The sequence below is a fragment of the Rhyacophila brunnea genome, unplaced genomic scaffold (genome assembly GCF_057557595.1).
Source record: "Rhyacophila brunnea isolate RB1 unplaced genomic scaffold, BYU_Rbru_1.0 scaffold_6, whole genome shotgun sequence".
In the NCBI taxonomy this organism is placed as follows: domain Eukaryota; kingdom Metazoa; phylum Arthropoda; class Insecta; order Trichoptera; family Rhyacophilidae; genus Rhyacophila; species Rhyacophila brunnea.
This window is the reverse complement of record NW_028233276.1, coordinates 32,403,219-32,421,544: the sequence shown is the minus strand read 5'-3', so window position 1 is coordinate 32,421,544 and position 18,326 is coordinate 32,403,219. Positions and strand designations below refer to the sequence as shown.

General features: G+C 31.7%; 2 protein-coding genes across 5 annotated transcripts in view; one reads left to right on the top strand and one right to left on the bottom strand.

Annotated features, from left to right (window-relative positions):
- Positions 1-519: 519 nt before the first annotated feature.
- Positions 520-5,855, top strand: LOC147065570 (transcription factor E2F8-like). Its single transcript, XM_085956525.1, has 4 exons — positions 520-623; positions 707-888; positions 2,638-2,974; positions 3,781-5,855. The coding sequence occupies exons 2-4, from the start codon at positions 722-724 to the stop codon at positions 4,255-4,257; spliced, it is 981 nt and encodes a 326-aa protein (XP_085812651.1). The 5' UTR covers positions 520-623; positions 707-721; the 3' UTR covers positions 4,258-5,855.
- A 10,125-nt stretch (positions 5,856-15,980) lies between these two features.
- LOC147065569 (uncharacterized) overlaps positions 15,981-18,326 on the bottom strand; it is a 63,665-nt gene continuing 61,319 nt past the window's right edge. For all 4 annotated transcript variants that reach the window (XM_085956596.1, XM_085956597.1, XM_085956600.1 and 1 more), the window contains one exon: positions 15,981-17,029. In XM_085956596.1, the coding sequence (XP_085812722.1) occupies positions 16,796-17,029 (234 nt within the window). In that variant the 3' untranslated portion in view covers positions 15,981-16,795. The remainder of the gene's footprint in view (positions 17,030-18,326) is intronic.

Sequence of the window (18,326 nt, the reverse complement as noted above, 5' to 3'; positions counted from 1 at the left end):
CCTACTTACATTAACTAGCACTGCTAGATACTGGTTGGAATTTTAGTTTCAGTTCCGTCGGACTTCAGTTGCTCCGTGTGAGGAGGGCCTTATTCATTCATAAGAATGGTTTTTTATATTATTACAAGCAAACACTTTCGGAAAAAAGCATATTGTAAAATAATTTTATATGAGTTTTATGAAAATATTATTTTTTAAATTGCAATTTTGGATCAAGTAAAATTATATAAGTTTAATAACAAAGTTTAATCAGTATCATCTACATACCTACAAGGTACCTACCTAATTGGATTCTTATAAGATACCTATCATCACGCTAAAGAATTTTGTAGTGAATACGATTTTGATTTCATAATATTGTAATGATATTATAATTTATAATGCACAAAATCTTTTTGTCTACAATATTTCACAACAAAAAAATGATAAATCACGGAAAATCAAAGCTAAAATCAATATTATAATTTGAGAGGGAAAACGTGATTGTCTATGGATTAATCTATTATTTTTGCGGATTTGCAAAGATGTCAAATATAATGCAAAATTCTAGTTAGGTTATGTGAGTGGAGTGAGTCCTCGATATATTTTGAATATTATAGTTTTTCAACTTTACTGCGTGATAGGTTTGTTGCTATAATAGTAGACTATGTTCTTAGGCACGTGATTAATTCATGATTTATAATGAATACGGTATGGTTTGTTCCAGAAAACACGTTATAATATGTGGGGCTCCCCAGGTATTATTGAAACTCCAAAGCGCAACATCTTGGGGGAAGTTACTAATTCCCTCTATATTTCTCCGACTGCTAATCTTAAATTGCTAACAACTGTTGCTCTACAGCATTCATATCATCGTAAGGAGAAATCTCTTCAAATATTATGCGACAGGTCAGAGATTTTTCTTTATTATCATAACATACCACCAGTGATATCCCTAGGTAAAGTGCCATCCCTTTGTGGACTTGAAAAGCCGGCATATCCGTTACTGTTGTCTAATTATATATAAATTCATTACCTAACCTATTTTATTATTTCTTTTTGCCTATAGTACAAGGAGACATAGACCAAGACAATAAATATCCTGATATGTACATCATGCTGATGTTTGAAGCAGGACTTTTTAAAATTTATTTCCGTGATAACTGATAACCTTTAAGTAATGTAGTACCTATTTGCATTCCTTTATTTACTGCCCGTAAGCAGTGCATGACCTGCCTACTTCGACAGGAAATCACTAAATACCACATAATTCCTTGGCTAAAGCCGCGTTGACACGGTCCAAGTACGATCCAAGTACACTTGGACCGAGTGCCATCCAAGTAGACATTTTCATACTAATTATTCCTATCCAAGCTACTTGGACTGCGTCCTACTCATCCAAGTTAACTTGGATAGGAATAAATAGTATGAAGCTGTCACTTGGATGGCACTCGATCCAAGTGTACTTGGATCGTACTTGGACCGTGTCAACGTGGCTTAAAGAGTGTTATGTCCAAGTCATGAAGTTGCCGAATCCGTATAGCAATAGTATAGACATAATATTCATCAATGACAATGCGACACATACTGTCATGACGTCATGATCATGTAAAATGGATTCTTAAATGGAGTTCACGTATTCGGTAGAACATGTGCAGAAATTTTCAAGATAATTAATTAATAGAATATTAAATTTGGCCACAAATTTGACTTTGTGACTTGTTTGACTTTGTGACAAAACTTTGTGTCCAAAAATATTGGACTGGAATAAAGAATATTTTTCATGTTTAGTAAAAAAGGCTATCGAAATTCATAGAATCCCTGATAATTTTAATAGGGACGATGGGCTACGATTAAAAATGTCATGGCTTCCGGCGTTTCCTGCAAAATCCAATATCCAATCTGGTACCTCATCACAACAGAAACAGTTCACTATCACCTCTGTTTTACACAGAGCAATGTATGCTCTCACCTAAACAGATTCATTTACCGTACATTTAGAGCGGCATTTGTATTCATACGCCTTACAGTACACTTCGATACCTACATTATCGCTTGAGAATGAAGAATGAAAGGAAAAAGGAAGAACACACGATGACAACCCACAAAATCTATTTTGATAACCATAATTATATGACACAACAAATATTTGGCAGTAACCCTACAAATTATGGTCAAAAAGACATGTTAGTTGCTAGAAAGAAGTTAATTTGTTTGAATTTTAATTCGGCAACCAAATTAACCACACAAAATATGTGCTAGATTTTAATACAACAATTTCATAAGTTTCTCCCTTGTCATAGTCAAATTATTTTGTTCTCATACTTCAGATTGATTTGAGCTAAAAGTCAATGTTTATTGAAGTATTCATTTATTAAACCAACAAAATCATGATGGGTTCATACCCATTTATTGTCTTAATAAATCTTGGTTATTGTCCATTTAGTGGAAGCCAGCGGCAAACAAATTTTGAAAATAGCTGATTTACTGGATTATTTATTAGGTTAGGTTATCATTCTTGAATTTATGAATTTTGACGAAATCGGCTATGAAAAATTGCCGCTGCTCCTGCCTAACTTCCAGTAAACAGACTTTTACCAAAATCTTTTATCCATTGGTAAATTTTTCACAAAAGTATTTTTATTTTTGCATTTTCAGATTTTTGAAATTATATCCCTTGCACAACTGCAGTGGACATGCAGAAATCCACCTTGATAAAACTGCACACAGTCTTGGGGTGGGTAAACGCAGAATTTATGACATAATAAACATACTAGAGGCTCTTCAATGCGCCACTCATCGCAGAAAAAACACTTATGCCTGGCATGGAGCATCAAAACTGGGTCCCTTTTTGGCGACGTTGAAAGCTCAGGGCGAAGCTCTCGGAATCAAGCATGCTCTCCATGGAAACGGAAGTGTGGTGACGTCTCCGCAGCATAGGTCGCTGGGAACTCTGGCGCAGAGGTTTCTGATGATGTTCCTTGTGGAACCACCCGTAAGTAACCGCTTTGATGTTTGACGCATGTTTCAATTATGTTTTGTTTATCTAGCTTCCTGACTGCGCCGCACAATATTGGTACAACATTTATATTTTGTTTGAATGATATTATACCACTCTGAACTCCACAATTATTAATTATTGCACATTTTCGGCCTAACATAAAAAAAAATATGCAACAGAAAATAAATCGCCGCCATGGAACCGCACTGAAGTATCTCGAAAAAATGCAGATTTGAGTTAACTATGTAACTTTTAATGTTTGTAAACAATTGTAAGAATTCATCGCTGCAGAGCTGATCATTACAATCTTGCAGAATCCCTAGCTGGTTTAGGTGTAGGAATGATCCTAAATGTCAATACGGAAGTGACAATGAAGATATAAATCACGTTGTTTGGCAATGTCCGCTTTATAATAGTCAAAGGCAAAGAAGTAAAAATTATCAATTACCACTTAATCTTGAAATGCTTATAACTCAGCCTAACATCAAAACGTTTTTGTGGATTTAAATGTTTCTGAGAGAATGTAGCCTGCAAGTATAAATTATTATACCGCACGGTTGAAATTAACATGTAATATTATGTCCCTACCCATTCTGGAACTCCATTTTAATGATTTTGATATAAAGTTTTGGTTAATTCTATGATATTGTAATGCACGGAATTGAAATTTACGCTTACGTTCCATTTTATTCCATCTCGCTCTAACTTATATCTTTGTCACTTCTGCACTCTCAAATGCCGATTTTGTTTAGGACTATGAAACAAAATAACTTTCAATGATACTTATGAATGTTTTTCAGAATACCCTCATTAATTTGGAAATGGCCGTTGCTGTTCTAATCAATTCACCGAGATTAACGACGATCACCGACAGCACACAATTAATACAAGCGGACCGCAAACACAAATCAAAAGTGCGCCGATTATATGACATATCGAATGTCCTATCGTCCATCGGGCTGATTGAAAAAGTGCCCGGCACCATCAATCTCAAAAAGCCGGTGTTCCGCTACACTAGTCCGAGATGCTTGAACCACAGGCTGACTACGCCTCCTTCTTCCGCACTCCTGACTCCGGTTTCTTTGATCGTTCGAGCCGATCCCGTCGCTTATTCTTGCTCGTCTCGCTCTAAAAGAAAGCTGACATTTTCCCCGTCGTATCCCAGTCCCCCCGCTTCGTGCAGCTCGACACCTCCCCTGACGCCGTCTCATAAATGGGATGAGATTCTGCAAGTGGCGGACATGGAGCTGAACCGTCTCAACAATATGGCTTTATGAATCTCTTTCATTTTCTGACTAACCCCAGTTATTATTTATTATCACATTTAAGCCATCAAAACTCATTAATTTTTAACGAATTCTCTGATGCAAACGAACTGCAAAGATATATTAATTATTGTCATTTAATTATTTTTATTTCTTAATATTGCAAGTATACATACAAATTAAATGTTAAGTTCGGTCTGAGGTCAGTTTTAAAATATGACAAATTTTAATTTCATTGCTGTTCGGGTGATTCAAACATAGTTAGACTATTTACTGTCATGTTTGGATCGTTGTTTGCTATTTTATAGATCATAGAAGTATCTTAATAAGTTTAAGCGAGTGTGATTGTTACATTTCTGGATAATTTTTGAGTTTTATTGGAGTGCATGTCTTTAAGGCAATATTTCAGCTGAGGCATGGTCTAAAACGATCGTGACTACGCGACGCGCAGATTGTGCAAACAACGCGTGACGAACAAAACATAATTTGTCATAAAAATTGAACATGCGTCCATTTAATGTTATGTTTATTGTTATTTAAGTAATAATAATAATATATTCGTTGACATGTTTTGTTTTTCAAGTAAATACGTAACGTGTTTTAGTCATCTTTACACGATTTAAGAATTAATTCCTCCGACGCCATCACAAAACAAATTGACGTGCTCACGGGTCGACTATCGCTCTCCGAATGGTATCGCATGCGAAATTACGTCCCACCTATTGCTGAAAATTATTTGCCGTTTCATTGACTTACCAGTATTTGGGTATGAATTTTTCATGTTTGTAGGTACTTTATTTTATCATAGTGTTCTGTATAATTAGCTTTTGAGTATTAATAATTCATATTATATACATTTATTTTCCAACTCATTGATCAACATAATATCCTAATATGAATAGGGGCCTAATGCATAATAATATTTATTTAAATAAGTGGGTTTATGCGTTGGTTATTAATGTATATAGTTGAAACTAAAGTAACTACTGCTGTTAGATAACTACATTTTGTAAACATGTAGTTTCGATAAATCAAGATTGTAATGAGTACAAATTATCTAAGTAAACACCATTCAAAAAGGAATGAATAATTTGAGGGGATTGCAAAACTTGTAGATTTTGTGGAATAATCGATTGAGAAATTTATGAAAAATATTAACGGACATGGAGAATGTGTTGCCATTTCAATAACGGAAAATTACAAAATACTTTATCCGCGGTGAGTACATTTATCCAATTAACCACTAATAAAGCAGCTATTAAGTTATTTCATTTATAATTCAGTTTTCATACTATTGCCATTGTATGTGAATTGAAAAACATTTTAATAATGTTTTAATAACCAGTGTTTTTCAAGGGTATACGTCATATCCCCATGACATGTATGTATCTATTTATCCATGTATCTGTATAACATATAAAAAAATTTCATATATGGACCTTTAAGATTGTTGACACAAAACGTTAATACAAAACACATAATATATTACAATCCATAACTTCTAAAATGCACCAAAATTTACACAAACCAATTATTGAAAGTGATGTATATCACTGTTAATTTTATTTGGGATTTATCAGCTAATAGGAATGGGGATATCTATATAATTTAAAAAAAAAGAATATAATGAAAAAAATAACTATTATCAAAAACAATCAGTACTTGACACACAAAGATGTCAGCTACAGCTTACAATTGTGGACTTATCGGTGTTTGTAATTAGACCCCTCTCATATCAGCAGTGATTTCATCAAGAATGTCTGAAGTTAAAAAACCAATGTTATAATTCGCGCCTCGTGTTTTTATTTTTATAATTACTGAGACGTTGTGTCTTTTTCTTTGAGTGAGGATCCATTGTCAAGCCCTCTTTTCAATTTTCTTAAAAAAAAATTACAATCCTTCTGAGTTCTTTCATCTTCCCCAATGCCAGGGCATGTTTGAGCTCCTCGACATTCTCAAGGGTAGAGTATACATTTTATAACTTTGCACTTTTTACTACACTGATACGCCTCTTTGCCTGATTACCTCGTATAAAATTAAATCAAATGATATTCACTTGTATTAATATAATATGTAGTAATAAGAAAATAAATAGATAATATTATAATACTTATATAAAAAAAATATTTTTAGAACATATTACATCATTTTCATTCTAGAGCCGGAGTGCAAAGTAATGAAGCATATACTCAATCTGCAAGTTGCAATTTTATTCTGTGTCGTTCAAATTTAGGGCATTGTACCATTATGTTTGCAATGCTTTCTTGAACTCCATATTTATCACAGAGCTGCAAATCGTTTCTCCCCTTAAGGACATCAAATCTTGCCTGTGGCCTGATCTTGGTCTCAATATCTGTTTGAACTCATTTCTGTTCGACTCGACAAATCAGGGCACCAGCCACGTGGAATGTAATATGGACTTATTCCATTTCGTCTTGTCTAGGGATGCCCTGTGGCAGGAATCGATCCACACGCTTTGACATATTTTCTTAATGGACTTATTTCAGTCTAAGCGTTCAGGGATTCATTGATATGAACTATCTATACTCTCTTAAAACACCACTTGTCAAAGCATTTGTTAAAACTATTACCATAGAGTACTAGAAAAATTGTTTTTTTTTTATACAATCATTAATTAAATAATAATATTTTTTTTTCTCGAAATGAATTTACCATTGTATCTTTTTTATTTAACAGCATGTAAATTATTTAGTTAACTATCGGTAACCTCCATTTTAACATTTAATCTGATTCTGTAAGTAGGTACCGTTCCATTGTATATATGTGTTTATAAAAATATAAAACCCAGCTTTCTTTGAGAATTAAAAGGACGTCGATTGCAAAGTGGTTCATATTCATTAGTCACAATTTTATATAGTTTATGATTGACTTTATACATGATTTTTGTTAATAATAATGACGTTAAATACATTTTATTGTCCTATTCGCCTTTTCTAATAGTTTTCATAAAGAAAATATTCTATTTGCAGTCCTAAATTATTTCAAAATGGCGAAATATTGAGGTTACTGACTTGAAAACTAACTGCCTCATTTTTGAATTAATAGTAATAATGTACCTAATAAATATATCTTGGTCATTGAATGGATAGTATATCAATATTTATTGTAGTGTTTTCAGATCATCATCGATTATCATCATAATATGATTATAAATTTAAATAGAACATTATTTTTAATGTGTCTCTGATCACAAAAAAATAATAATATAAAAACACTTGCAATTTTCTTTCATCTTTATTGTGGAGGCTATTCGGGTTCTTTTATATTAAAAATTAATGCATTGTTTATATTTTAAGAATATCAACTATATTAATATTATTTATAGAATCTACAAATATCACTTAATATTATTATTCTCACTATAGCACATTTTATTTTAACAATACAATTAAGTATGTATATCACAATATTGATTAAATAATAGATATTGTAAATCACTATACCTAAGTACGAAATATATATGACTTATTTAAATGTTATTGGAACGTCATAATATAACTTACTAATAATTGTAATCGTTATGTTATATTATAAGTACATATATATATCAGAGCATTATAAGATTTATACATAGTTATATATTATACGATAATATGAAAATCGCACGTACATCACAGTTTATAATATATACATGAATATTTTTAAATTACCCAATTCAAATATTATCTTGTATACAATGGACGGATTTGGTTTTGCATGCTTTCGAAGCAAATTAGTGTTTCTTTTTTCTATTGCATAATATTTTCAATTTTATAGACTATAAAAAGATACACGATTACCAATTCGGTGAATGCAATAGATTTGAATATTCAAGTAGTTAGACAAACATATTTTATACTGAAACTTTATACCTATATAATATTATATAATAGTAATATTTATGTAACTATTAATACAGCCTTGTACTAGGAAACTACCGAATTTTAATTAATTTTAAGCTAATATTAAGTTTTACTGAAATGAATCAACCAATAATTCTATGCTTCACCCTCGGAGCGCAATAGTCACTGTAATAAAGGTTCTGCCAAAAGTTGGTAAGTCTCGAAATCATGTTATTGAGTAATTGCAACTTGAAGTTTGATATGCCCTCTAAAATCAGGCATAGTGCTAATTTCTTTGTGCTTTACGTGCACGTTCTATATATCGGATGACCCTGAATGTTTTTTTTTTTCTAACATACATATTTATATTTTGACTCAATCTGTTGTAAATACCTAAATTATCGACTTACCAACTTTTGGCAGCGACCCCACGATTATAAAAGTTCACTAATAATTGCACAATGTGCATTGATCAATCGGACACATTTTTTAAATTCCACTAAATGGCATTAGTGCAATTTTGTTTGATATTAGTTAGTAACTTTCTGTGATTTCAAAAATCTGAATCAATTGCGCAATTTGTTTAGACAAAAACCCAAGAATTTAAATTTGATTAATTAAACTTCCAAAATAATAATATTGTAAAATTCAGCCAATTCAGCAATTAATGTCGATTTCTCGAGAAATCAAAAAACCAATCTCGAATTCTCGAAAATCTCATTGGTCAGTGGGTACTCAATTACAACCACTAACCACTTCTTTCTTTCTTCTTTCTTTTCGCCATATCCATTCATAAGAGCTTCCCACAGAGTGGAGGATTGTATTAATTTTTTTTTTACGTGAAATGGATGTTAGCCACTTGCTCAACCTATTAGGTCCATACTCTGACACCAATCACAAATTGAAAAATAACATGTGAATTTGCCAGACCCAGGATATTAACCTGGGACCCACGTCATCATAAGATGATGTGTAAGCCGCTCAGTCATCGTGGACACTTACATACTCATTGTATATTGACTATTGATTTGATGAAGTAGTATTTTGTAACAGTTACGCCCTGTTTCAAATTTCAATGCCTCAATATAAACATAAAAGGTGTTTTAGCCACTAACCACTCCCTCATCATAAATGTGCTCCTCATCAAAATTTTCAATTGATTTCCTTCGTGCTTTGAATCTCTGTATTTCGCGATGTTTATGCAGATTTATTGTGCTTCCGAGATGTGACACTTTGTGCTGTAAATTTTCAGTCAAATTAAGAAGTAATGCTTTGCATTTTTCATACTTTCCTATGTACACTGTTACCAAAATGTCACTCTGATAATATGACAAATTTAATGCTCTTTTTTTCGCAGCTACTAATTTTACTATGTGATCTCTGATATAATTCGATGTTACATAATATATCAATGATAAAGAAAAAACGGGTGCTCAAAATTTGTACGTTTGTATGAAGAAAATCTTAAATACGAATATGTATTGTAAATATCATTAAAGTACCTATATGGATTGCCTACTTTAAATGACCAATTACTTTCACATTGCCTTTTTGTTGAGTACATGCATTGCAGTATTGAAAGTACCCTTTGAAATAATCCATTGATAATATGTATGTATGTAATCATAAAGGCCTTTCTTTCATAAATATACATAACTTCAGTGATATTGAAATATCAGATGTATGACTACTGGAGAAGATGTGGGTTGAAGGAATGTATGTAATTTAATTTTTCCTTAGTGTTTTCTTTTTCTATGCCTCACGATATTACTATGGCAGTATCTGACAAGCCGCAGATTTTAAAAGGCACATGTTGAATGTAGAGCGAAGCTCTTACTACAATCGCTGTAATACCAATAATTTGTGGCTTAGTATTTCATAATTATTCAAAAAGATGTCAGTGTGCTTAATTTTTTAGATTATGCAAATCAATCGACAGTGGCTAGTAATTTGAGCTTAAAGTCGGACGAGATAAATTGCGAAATTTGTATGTGCGGATAAGTCACTGAAGGCATAGAACCGGTTAAAAAATTATTATCGGTATTATCCATCGGCAGTCATTTTAAAATAGAACATTATTTGTTCCTAGTTGCATGATTCGATTTATATACATCCGATTCTCTTTTTGCACGGCTTTTTTTTGCACTGTTTAAAACGGTTTAAAAAAGTAGCGATTATTTTTTATTTACACTGATTTTTTTGCTTTAACACGGCTTAAAAAAAACTAAAAAGAATAAAAATACGTATGTATGTACATATTTATCAAAAAATTACGTATGTATGTACATATTTATCAAAAAATTACGTTGCAATGGACCGCACGCCACTGGTGAATACATATGTTGTCACCGGATGCCGCCCATGCCATACATACGTACATACATGATGCCACTACAGTCACTTCGGGTTCGATACGAGAGACACGCCGCGTGCTTTGGCGTCAGCATCATTAAATATTTCCAGCGATGAGTGATTTTTCGCCAGCGAAAAACAGCAGTAAACGGGCAATTCAATTTAAATCAAAAACTATGTATTTTTATGTATAAATATTTTTACGTATAAATAATAAATAAATTCGATTTATTTTTGAGTTTAAGAATTTCGTATTTTGAGTTGATTTTAAGTAATGGAACCTATCTACCATTTTTGTATGGGCACCTTATCTTTTTTTACACGGTTTTGTTTTGCACGGTAGTCTTTGGAACGTATACCCCGTGCAAAAGAGGATCGGGTGGGTGTATTATGAATATCTTTGATTTGGAATAATTTTCTCGTAAATTTTATGGATCTCTGTATCAATAAAATAATTATTGTATACAGAAGTCATTAAAAAATGATAACAATGCAATTTAACCCTGTAAATTATAATTATGCCCTGGCTGCAGATGTCTTGTATACCCCGATCCACGCTTCCATCCTTTACACTACATAATATCGTGGGTATTCTGCGAAAAAGCACTAAGTCAAAATTTTGCTGTTTTGACGTAATGATGAGGTAATCTTATTAAGAGTACGCTCTATAGTCTACAAAAATACACACAGTCATATCTATAAAACTGGCGAAGATAATTTATGTTATACGTCAAAAAGACATACATCTATTCAGAGAAAAAGCACTAAATGGACTTAGTGCATTTGCTTCTCTCATTCTCAGGCTATATTCACAAAATTCTGTGTGCGTAACTGCACTAAGTCATACTCAAAGCAATATCGCAGAAAGGAATTTACCTTTTATATATATAAAAAAAGTTAAGACCGTCAAAACTTTCAAACTCGATTATCTCAAAACTAGTATTTTTGACTTAATGCTTATTCGTAGAATACCCACAATATGGTACTATGCAATTGCAGCCTTGTTGGTTGTAGAATACATGGTAGATTTTTTAGTACAGTGGTCCTAGCAGTCATGCAATTTTTAACCCATTGGAGACAATCAGTGTCAATTTGATGCTATTGTTGACCAAGATATTCTGAACAATCGGTGTCGACTAGTAAAAATGTTTTATTTTTAGATATTTCTTAAAACCCTACAAATTTATCTGTTTATTTAAAAAGAAAATTATGAATTGAAATGTTGCAATACCTACACAAGTTTTGAAAGAATATTGGAATTAAACATACAATAAAAAAGTTGTTATATAAGTTGTTTTAATAAAATCAGGTTTATTAAAACTCTTCATTAAAATTTTTCTTGTCAAATTTACTAAAACGATTAATTTGGCTGTTGCTCGACTTTAATCTCCCTTACCGTCTGTCTTCAATGGGTAAAATAATGTTGTTACTACAGCAATATGAGGCTATTGGTTTTAAAGTCAATTAGTTACCTCTGTAAACCGCCATTTTGAGATAATTACAAATTTAACACTGTAAATAGAATATTTTCTTTTTCCAAACATAGTAAATAATTGTAAAAAGCGTATAGCGAAATTACATAACCTAAAAGTCATTAAAATGATTAAAAAGTCATGTTTAAAGTTATTATGATTAATTGACTTTGCAATCATCCTCCGGTTTAATATTACTTTACTAATAGACGGAGCTGGTTTTGATAGTTTATGATTATGTTATACACGATGGAACAGTATTTAGAAAATCAGATCAAGAAAAATATCAAATATAAAAAAATGGAAGTAACTGAATTGAAACCAATAGCTCTATATCATTATCATCGTTTGTGTCACTGCAACTCTTGATTTCCTCCAAATACTTTTGTAAAGATGATATTATCATAGAGTTAAAATACATTGTTATTATTTTGCATCAATTTTATTATAATTAAAAGAATATTAGCCCAACATATTGAAAATATTTATATATCGGCTTGGGAGTATATCATTAATATTATTCTTCCATTTATTGTGTTTATAATTATTTATGTTATCTTTTAAGCATTAGGGCAAATTGAGTTATTTAAATTTCTTAAATACAATGAATTAAAATACAAATAATTGTAAATGGATTAAAGAGAGCTAAGTGATGTTTTCATTTATCGCTTTGAGTGGAATATTTATTAAGTTTTATGAATAGTTTATAATATAGCGATTGCATTTGTACTATTTCCTTTTTTGCAATATTAAGTTTGGCACATATCAAAATTTTTTATAAAGAATATTAAATTAATATATTTCTTGCAATGTAAATTAGACTGACGAATAACTGAAATTTATGCAAAAAATATGTTTAAGATTTAAGCAAAACCGGATCTGATGTAAGAATGGTTTTCAAATATGTAATATTGGTAGTTTTTATTTTTGGCAGACTTAAATAATATATTATAATGCACACTTTTAATAAAAACTATGAATCACTTACTGTCACCGCCGTGACAGAAACTATGTTCAAACCACTTTGTATTTTTATCAATATTCTTGCCAATTTCTTGTTATTGGAATTTTATTAATTTAAACCATGTAAATTTTTTCATTGTGTCTTTATTCTTACAATAAGGCTACATTTAAAAAATATATTTTTGAATTTTAGCCCTATCTCCAAAGCCATGTGTTCGAATCCTATATATTTTGGCTAAAAACTATTTCTTGAAATCTCTGTTTAACGTAACCGTAAATGGCGGTGGCGAAGGGTGGCGGTAAGCCGTGGAGATTAGACATAAATAGTACACACTAAACTTTGTCTGTCATATTTATTCGTTTTCATTGAACTAGGAACATAAATTGCAGATGGTTTTTAAAATTCGATTAAATACTGCCTAAACCAAACCATAATTGATAAAAAATATTCTTCCATTTATAAAATATCTAAAATTAAGTATGATTAAATGGGATAATTATAGATAAATGGATATTTTTTATCTAATACTATTATGGTTTGCTTTAGGCAGCGTTTAATTGAATTTTTAAAACTAACCAATACCCTCTGCAATTTGTATTCTTAGTTTAATGAAAACAAATACTTATGACTGGCAAATTTTAGTGTGCACTATTTATGTCGGATCTCCACAGCCTCTCCACCGTTTGCCACTGGTAAATGGTTGTATATCTTTTGTTTTGTTTTGGAACTTGAAAGTTAAATTATATAGGAAAAGTGTAAACTATTTCAAGACTTTTAGCAATTAACAATTAAAACTTTAGCACAATTTAATAGCACTTGTATTTTTGTAACTGTAGTGTGTGTTAAAGTGTCTTCTGTCAAGGTATGGACATATTCTGACATGTGGTTATCTTATTAGAGTGAACTCTAATTGTATTCTCTTATGGCGGTGACTGTATAGCGTGTGATGCATGGTTTTCTCGTTATTATTTAATTTCATCAAATGAAAATGTGCAATTATTTTCTAAGAAAATGGACTGTGTTAAGGAAATGTTTTTCTATTTTTTCAAATTTCTACTAGCTTGTAAGCAATAGTTTTCATATTGTATGTGTGGCTTGTTAAGTTGTTTATCTCTGCAGTTCTTCATTTTTATTTATTTAATGTTGAGAAAAATAATATATTTATATAATTATGTGACAGCTGTCTATTTATTTCGTTCACCACAACCCTATCAGCTGGGTAAAGGCCTCTCCATGTTGATTCCACTTCTCCCGGCCACGTAATTCAGCAAATATTAACTATTTTATCAATCCATTGGCCTTTATGATGTTTTATACCTCGTCGATACCATTGTATGACACCTGTTTATAAACACTTCTTCGAGCGGGTATGTATTTAGCCTTTCTGTACCTCAATTGCAACTTACAAAGTAATATTTACTTTACTATGAGTTTAATATTACATATCGATGGCATTCTGACAATATATTATCCTATCTGGTATTTTTTTTAACAAAATTGATATTGAGCATGTATAATTTGCCAATTAATATCACACATCTATTGGAGGTCAAAATATGTAGAGAAAAACTTAGAATTAATATTAACTTCAAAATTTTTCCTGACATATCAGTTTTCAATCTTCATTTAAAATAATAATAATTGATAAAAAAAATCTTAAACTACATACATTTAATGCAGATTATTAAATCATTATAATTATATTAAAACATGAGGTATTTTTAGATTATTATTTTTTGTAATGCTGAATATTTAAATTTTGAAATACAGTAGGCGCTCGGTAATCCGGCATCCATATTTTTTCACCTATGCCAGATTGTCGGAAATGGCGGATTATTGAATTTTTATAGGAAATAAATCTTTATTAGTTTATGTAATCTCGTAATGTAAAAGCTCTGTAATCCGGCAGTTTAATGTGAAACCTGCCGGATTATAGAGCAGGAGACATCATGGGTTGTAAAATGCCGGGCTATTGGACGTGCTGGATTGGTGGACGCTGGATTTTTTTTTTTTTCGACCATGTCCGATCCTAATAGGATCATATGGGCCTCCACAGAGTAGAGGTTTGTATTAACAGATTTTGTTTTTTACGAGAAATGGATGTCAGCCACTTGCTCAACCTATTAGGTCCATACCCTGACTCACACACAAATTGAAAAACAATATGTGTACTTGCCAGACCCAGGATTCGAACCTGGGACCTACGGCTTTATAGTCCAACGCTTATGCCGCGCGGCCACCGTGGGTGCTACGTGGGTGGGACGCCGGATTACTGAGCGCCTACTGTACCTACATTATTTTTACTGATTATTTGATGATAAGATTTTCAAAATGAATGTATGTTTCATTTGCTGTAATTGTTTACTTATAGAGTGGGCAAGCTAAATGTACAACTAATTTACAAATTAATTATTAGTGATATAATAATATTATGATTATAATATTCCAGTATTATGTAATATTAGATTCATTATCCAACATCACACAATATGCTCACGTAGGGAGCAGTACCGGGCAGCTAGTAAATAATTAAATTAGTTTTTTGATTCCTGTATAAGTAGGTGGTAATTTTGCAGGTAGGCTGTATTGTCAGAAAACCCACGGTAAAATATGACATTATAATAAATTATGCAACAGTATTGTATAGCTGGAATCATTACTGACTTTCACAAGATTTGTTTAGGCCGGGCCACAAACCTGCAAATTTCGATTGTAGTGCTAATTGTTGCTTATTCTTCGAATGCAATATATTTGTAGAAAGTTGTAAAATGGTAAAGGGCGCCACAGGCTAACATTCGACATAGCATTCAATACTTTTTATACTATGATGAGCTTAGTTCTGAATTCGAACACCGCACGATTTATGATGGTAACTTCCATAACTTCCAAATCGGTATTTCCGATGGCTGTGTGTTCTTGTAAGAATAATGTGGAATAAGGTGTAGGGCGGGAGATAAAATATGAAAAGCTGTCTTAATAAATACATTGATGACATTTATTTTTTTACAAAGCAGAAAAGAGGAATTTTTGTTTTATAATTTTTTATTTAGAAAAAAAAATTAATTACATATTTACATAATTTATCTATAACAAATATTTTTTTTTCTGTAGTTGGTATAAAATTTTATTAAAAGAAAATCAAATTGAAATAATAAATAACAAGATTTAATAGGATTGTTTTATGCCACAGTAGAAACAATTTTTTTTGTATCTTAACATTACAAAACATAATAATAATTAATGTCTTATTTTCATGGATTGTTTTGACATCGAAAGTTGGCCTGTTGAAATATCTATGCGAAGATGTGAATAGAAATTTTACTGGCGGTGTATTTCGCCCGAGTTCCCCAGATCAAAGTGCAAAATATACAGTACATGCGTTTGAAGTGATAGATTCAAGATTTATTTAGAATAAGACAGATCAGAAATTACTTATAAATCATTAGCGCATAATTTTAAACTTCCCTACTATTCTAGCTTATATCTAGAAAAGGTTGAGCAATTGATCAAATGAACATTATTATACTTTGATGGATACACATTATCAAATTTTCTACAGTTCTTTATATAAAACGAACGATACTCTATAATGCGGCAAGATGAATAAATTATTATTGCAAATTGCACTTTCAGTGTAACAAGTGCAACCGTGAAAAATATTTTCGTATGAGTTTTACGATCGTGAATGTTTTTTTTTGAAAATGTCAGGTCGAGATTTTTTAAATATAATTTGAAATATTTACAAAATTTACTGAAACACGTGACCTTTTTTTATGTAATTAATTATTTAATTCCCCCGCGATGAAACACTATTATTATCCCAAACTGCGATGTTTCGATGTTCTCATGAGAGGTCACTTTTAAACCTTGCCTGACATTTTATGATCCCCCCCCTCCTCCATTGGTGTGACTTAAATAATTTAGATGATGGATGTGATGAGACGGGCCTTGAAGTTGACTATTCTCTCGGAGGTCTGGGCCAGTCGGAGGATAAGATCCTGGATGAGGTTGGAGATGCCTCGGTTGGCGATGATGAAGAGACGCGTCACCGGTCCGGGAATTCCTTCCGTGTAAGTGTCACTCTTTACGTCTCCGTCGGCGGGCGCGCCCGAAGCTTCGTCCGTCTGCTCGGTACCGCCCGATCCGGCGACCAACTGTAACACGGCCGTCTTGATTATCGCATTCGGAAAACACAATCAAAGTCGACTTGAAAGATAATTATATACGTTACCCGTGCCATAATACAGATCTGCAGTCAATACAAAGTCAAATATCGCTAGTCAGTATTGTCAATGTTATTCATATTGTCAATGGTAACAATTAAAGATGATTCGGTAAGTATGAGAATTAAGAGTTTGAAGAATTTTTTTTTATTGAAATGAAGCGGCTGGCGGTGAAAATGGTTTTCTAAAGGTAGCATGCAGAGTGAAGGAAGTGCGATAAATCATTTTTTTTCTAATCTAATGAATACGAGTTAAATAACAGTAAAAATTGATTTGAATTTAATTGGTATTTTCAGATTTAATCTATTGAACAGAAAAACATTATATTATCGTCGTTGAGTTGTTAAAACCTTAGATGTGACAAAATTGAAATTTCACACAAATCTGCACAATAATCACAAAAATGATTAACTTGATTTATCTAAATAGCAGATAGCGAGGAGGAGGGAGGGTTTGAAATCAAGTGTTTGTAATGTGTAATTCCGATGTAACTCCGTTGGAGGTCTTATTAAAATGAGTATATTAAGTCAGAGGTCTCTATTTAAATTTTGGTACTATTATTATAACATTAAGTATTTAGAAAACTGTGCTGACTAATATAAAAACAGGATACATAAAAAAAATCATTTTCTCAAAATTGTCACATCTGAGGTTTTAATAGCTCAACGATGATATTCTGTTTTTCAATTTTTCATCGAATATTAAATACATACGTATTCAAATTGAGCACAAAATATTTATTTGCAGATTACCATTAAATAATTATGAGAAATTTTGAAAAAGTTATAATAACAGTAATAAGTTAAAAGAAATAAAAAAGATAATGGAGAGATATTGATATCAACTGCAGAAAATGTTAGACTAACCAATTATTACAGTGCCAAAAGTAAAAGAAATTAGATAGAGAAATTAAATACGGACGGAGAGAGTTGGGGGCGTTTTTTTGTGAAGGTCAAGTCAAAGTGTTAGCTGTTAAGTGAGTCACTATTGGACATGATAGGACGGGGGAAATTAATTCAAATGGGGGGAAGTGTATAATGGATTGCACCCGGTACAGGCTAGGACAGTTTTGGATACTTTTTATAGTTTCATATTTTGAATTAATGTGAATTAACATTAATTTTTCAGTAGACAGTTTAAATGATTTTTGAAGATAAACTTATTTATACCAATTATCACAGTAGTGATCCAACTGTCATGTTTAATTTGTAATTTATTTTATTTCGAA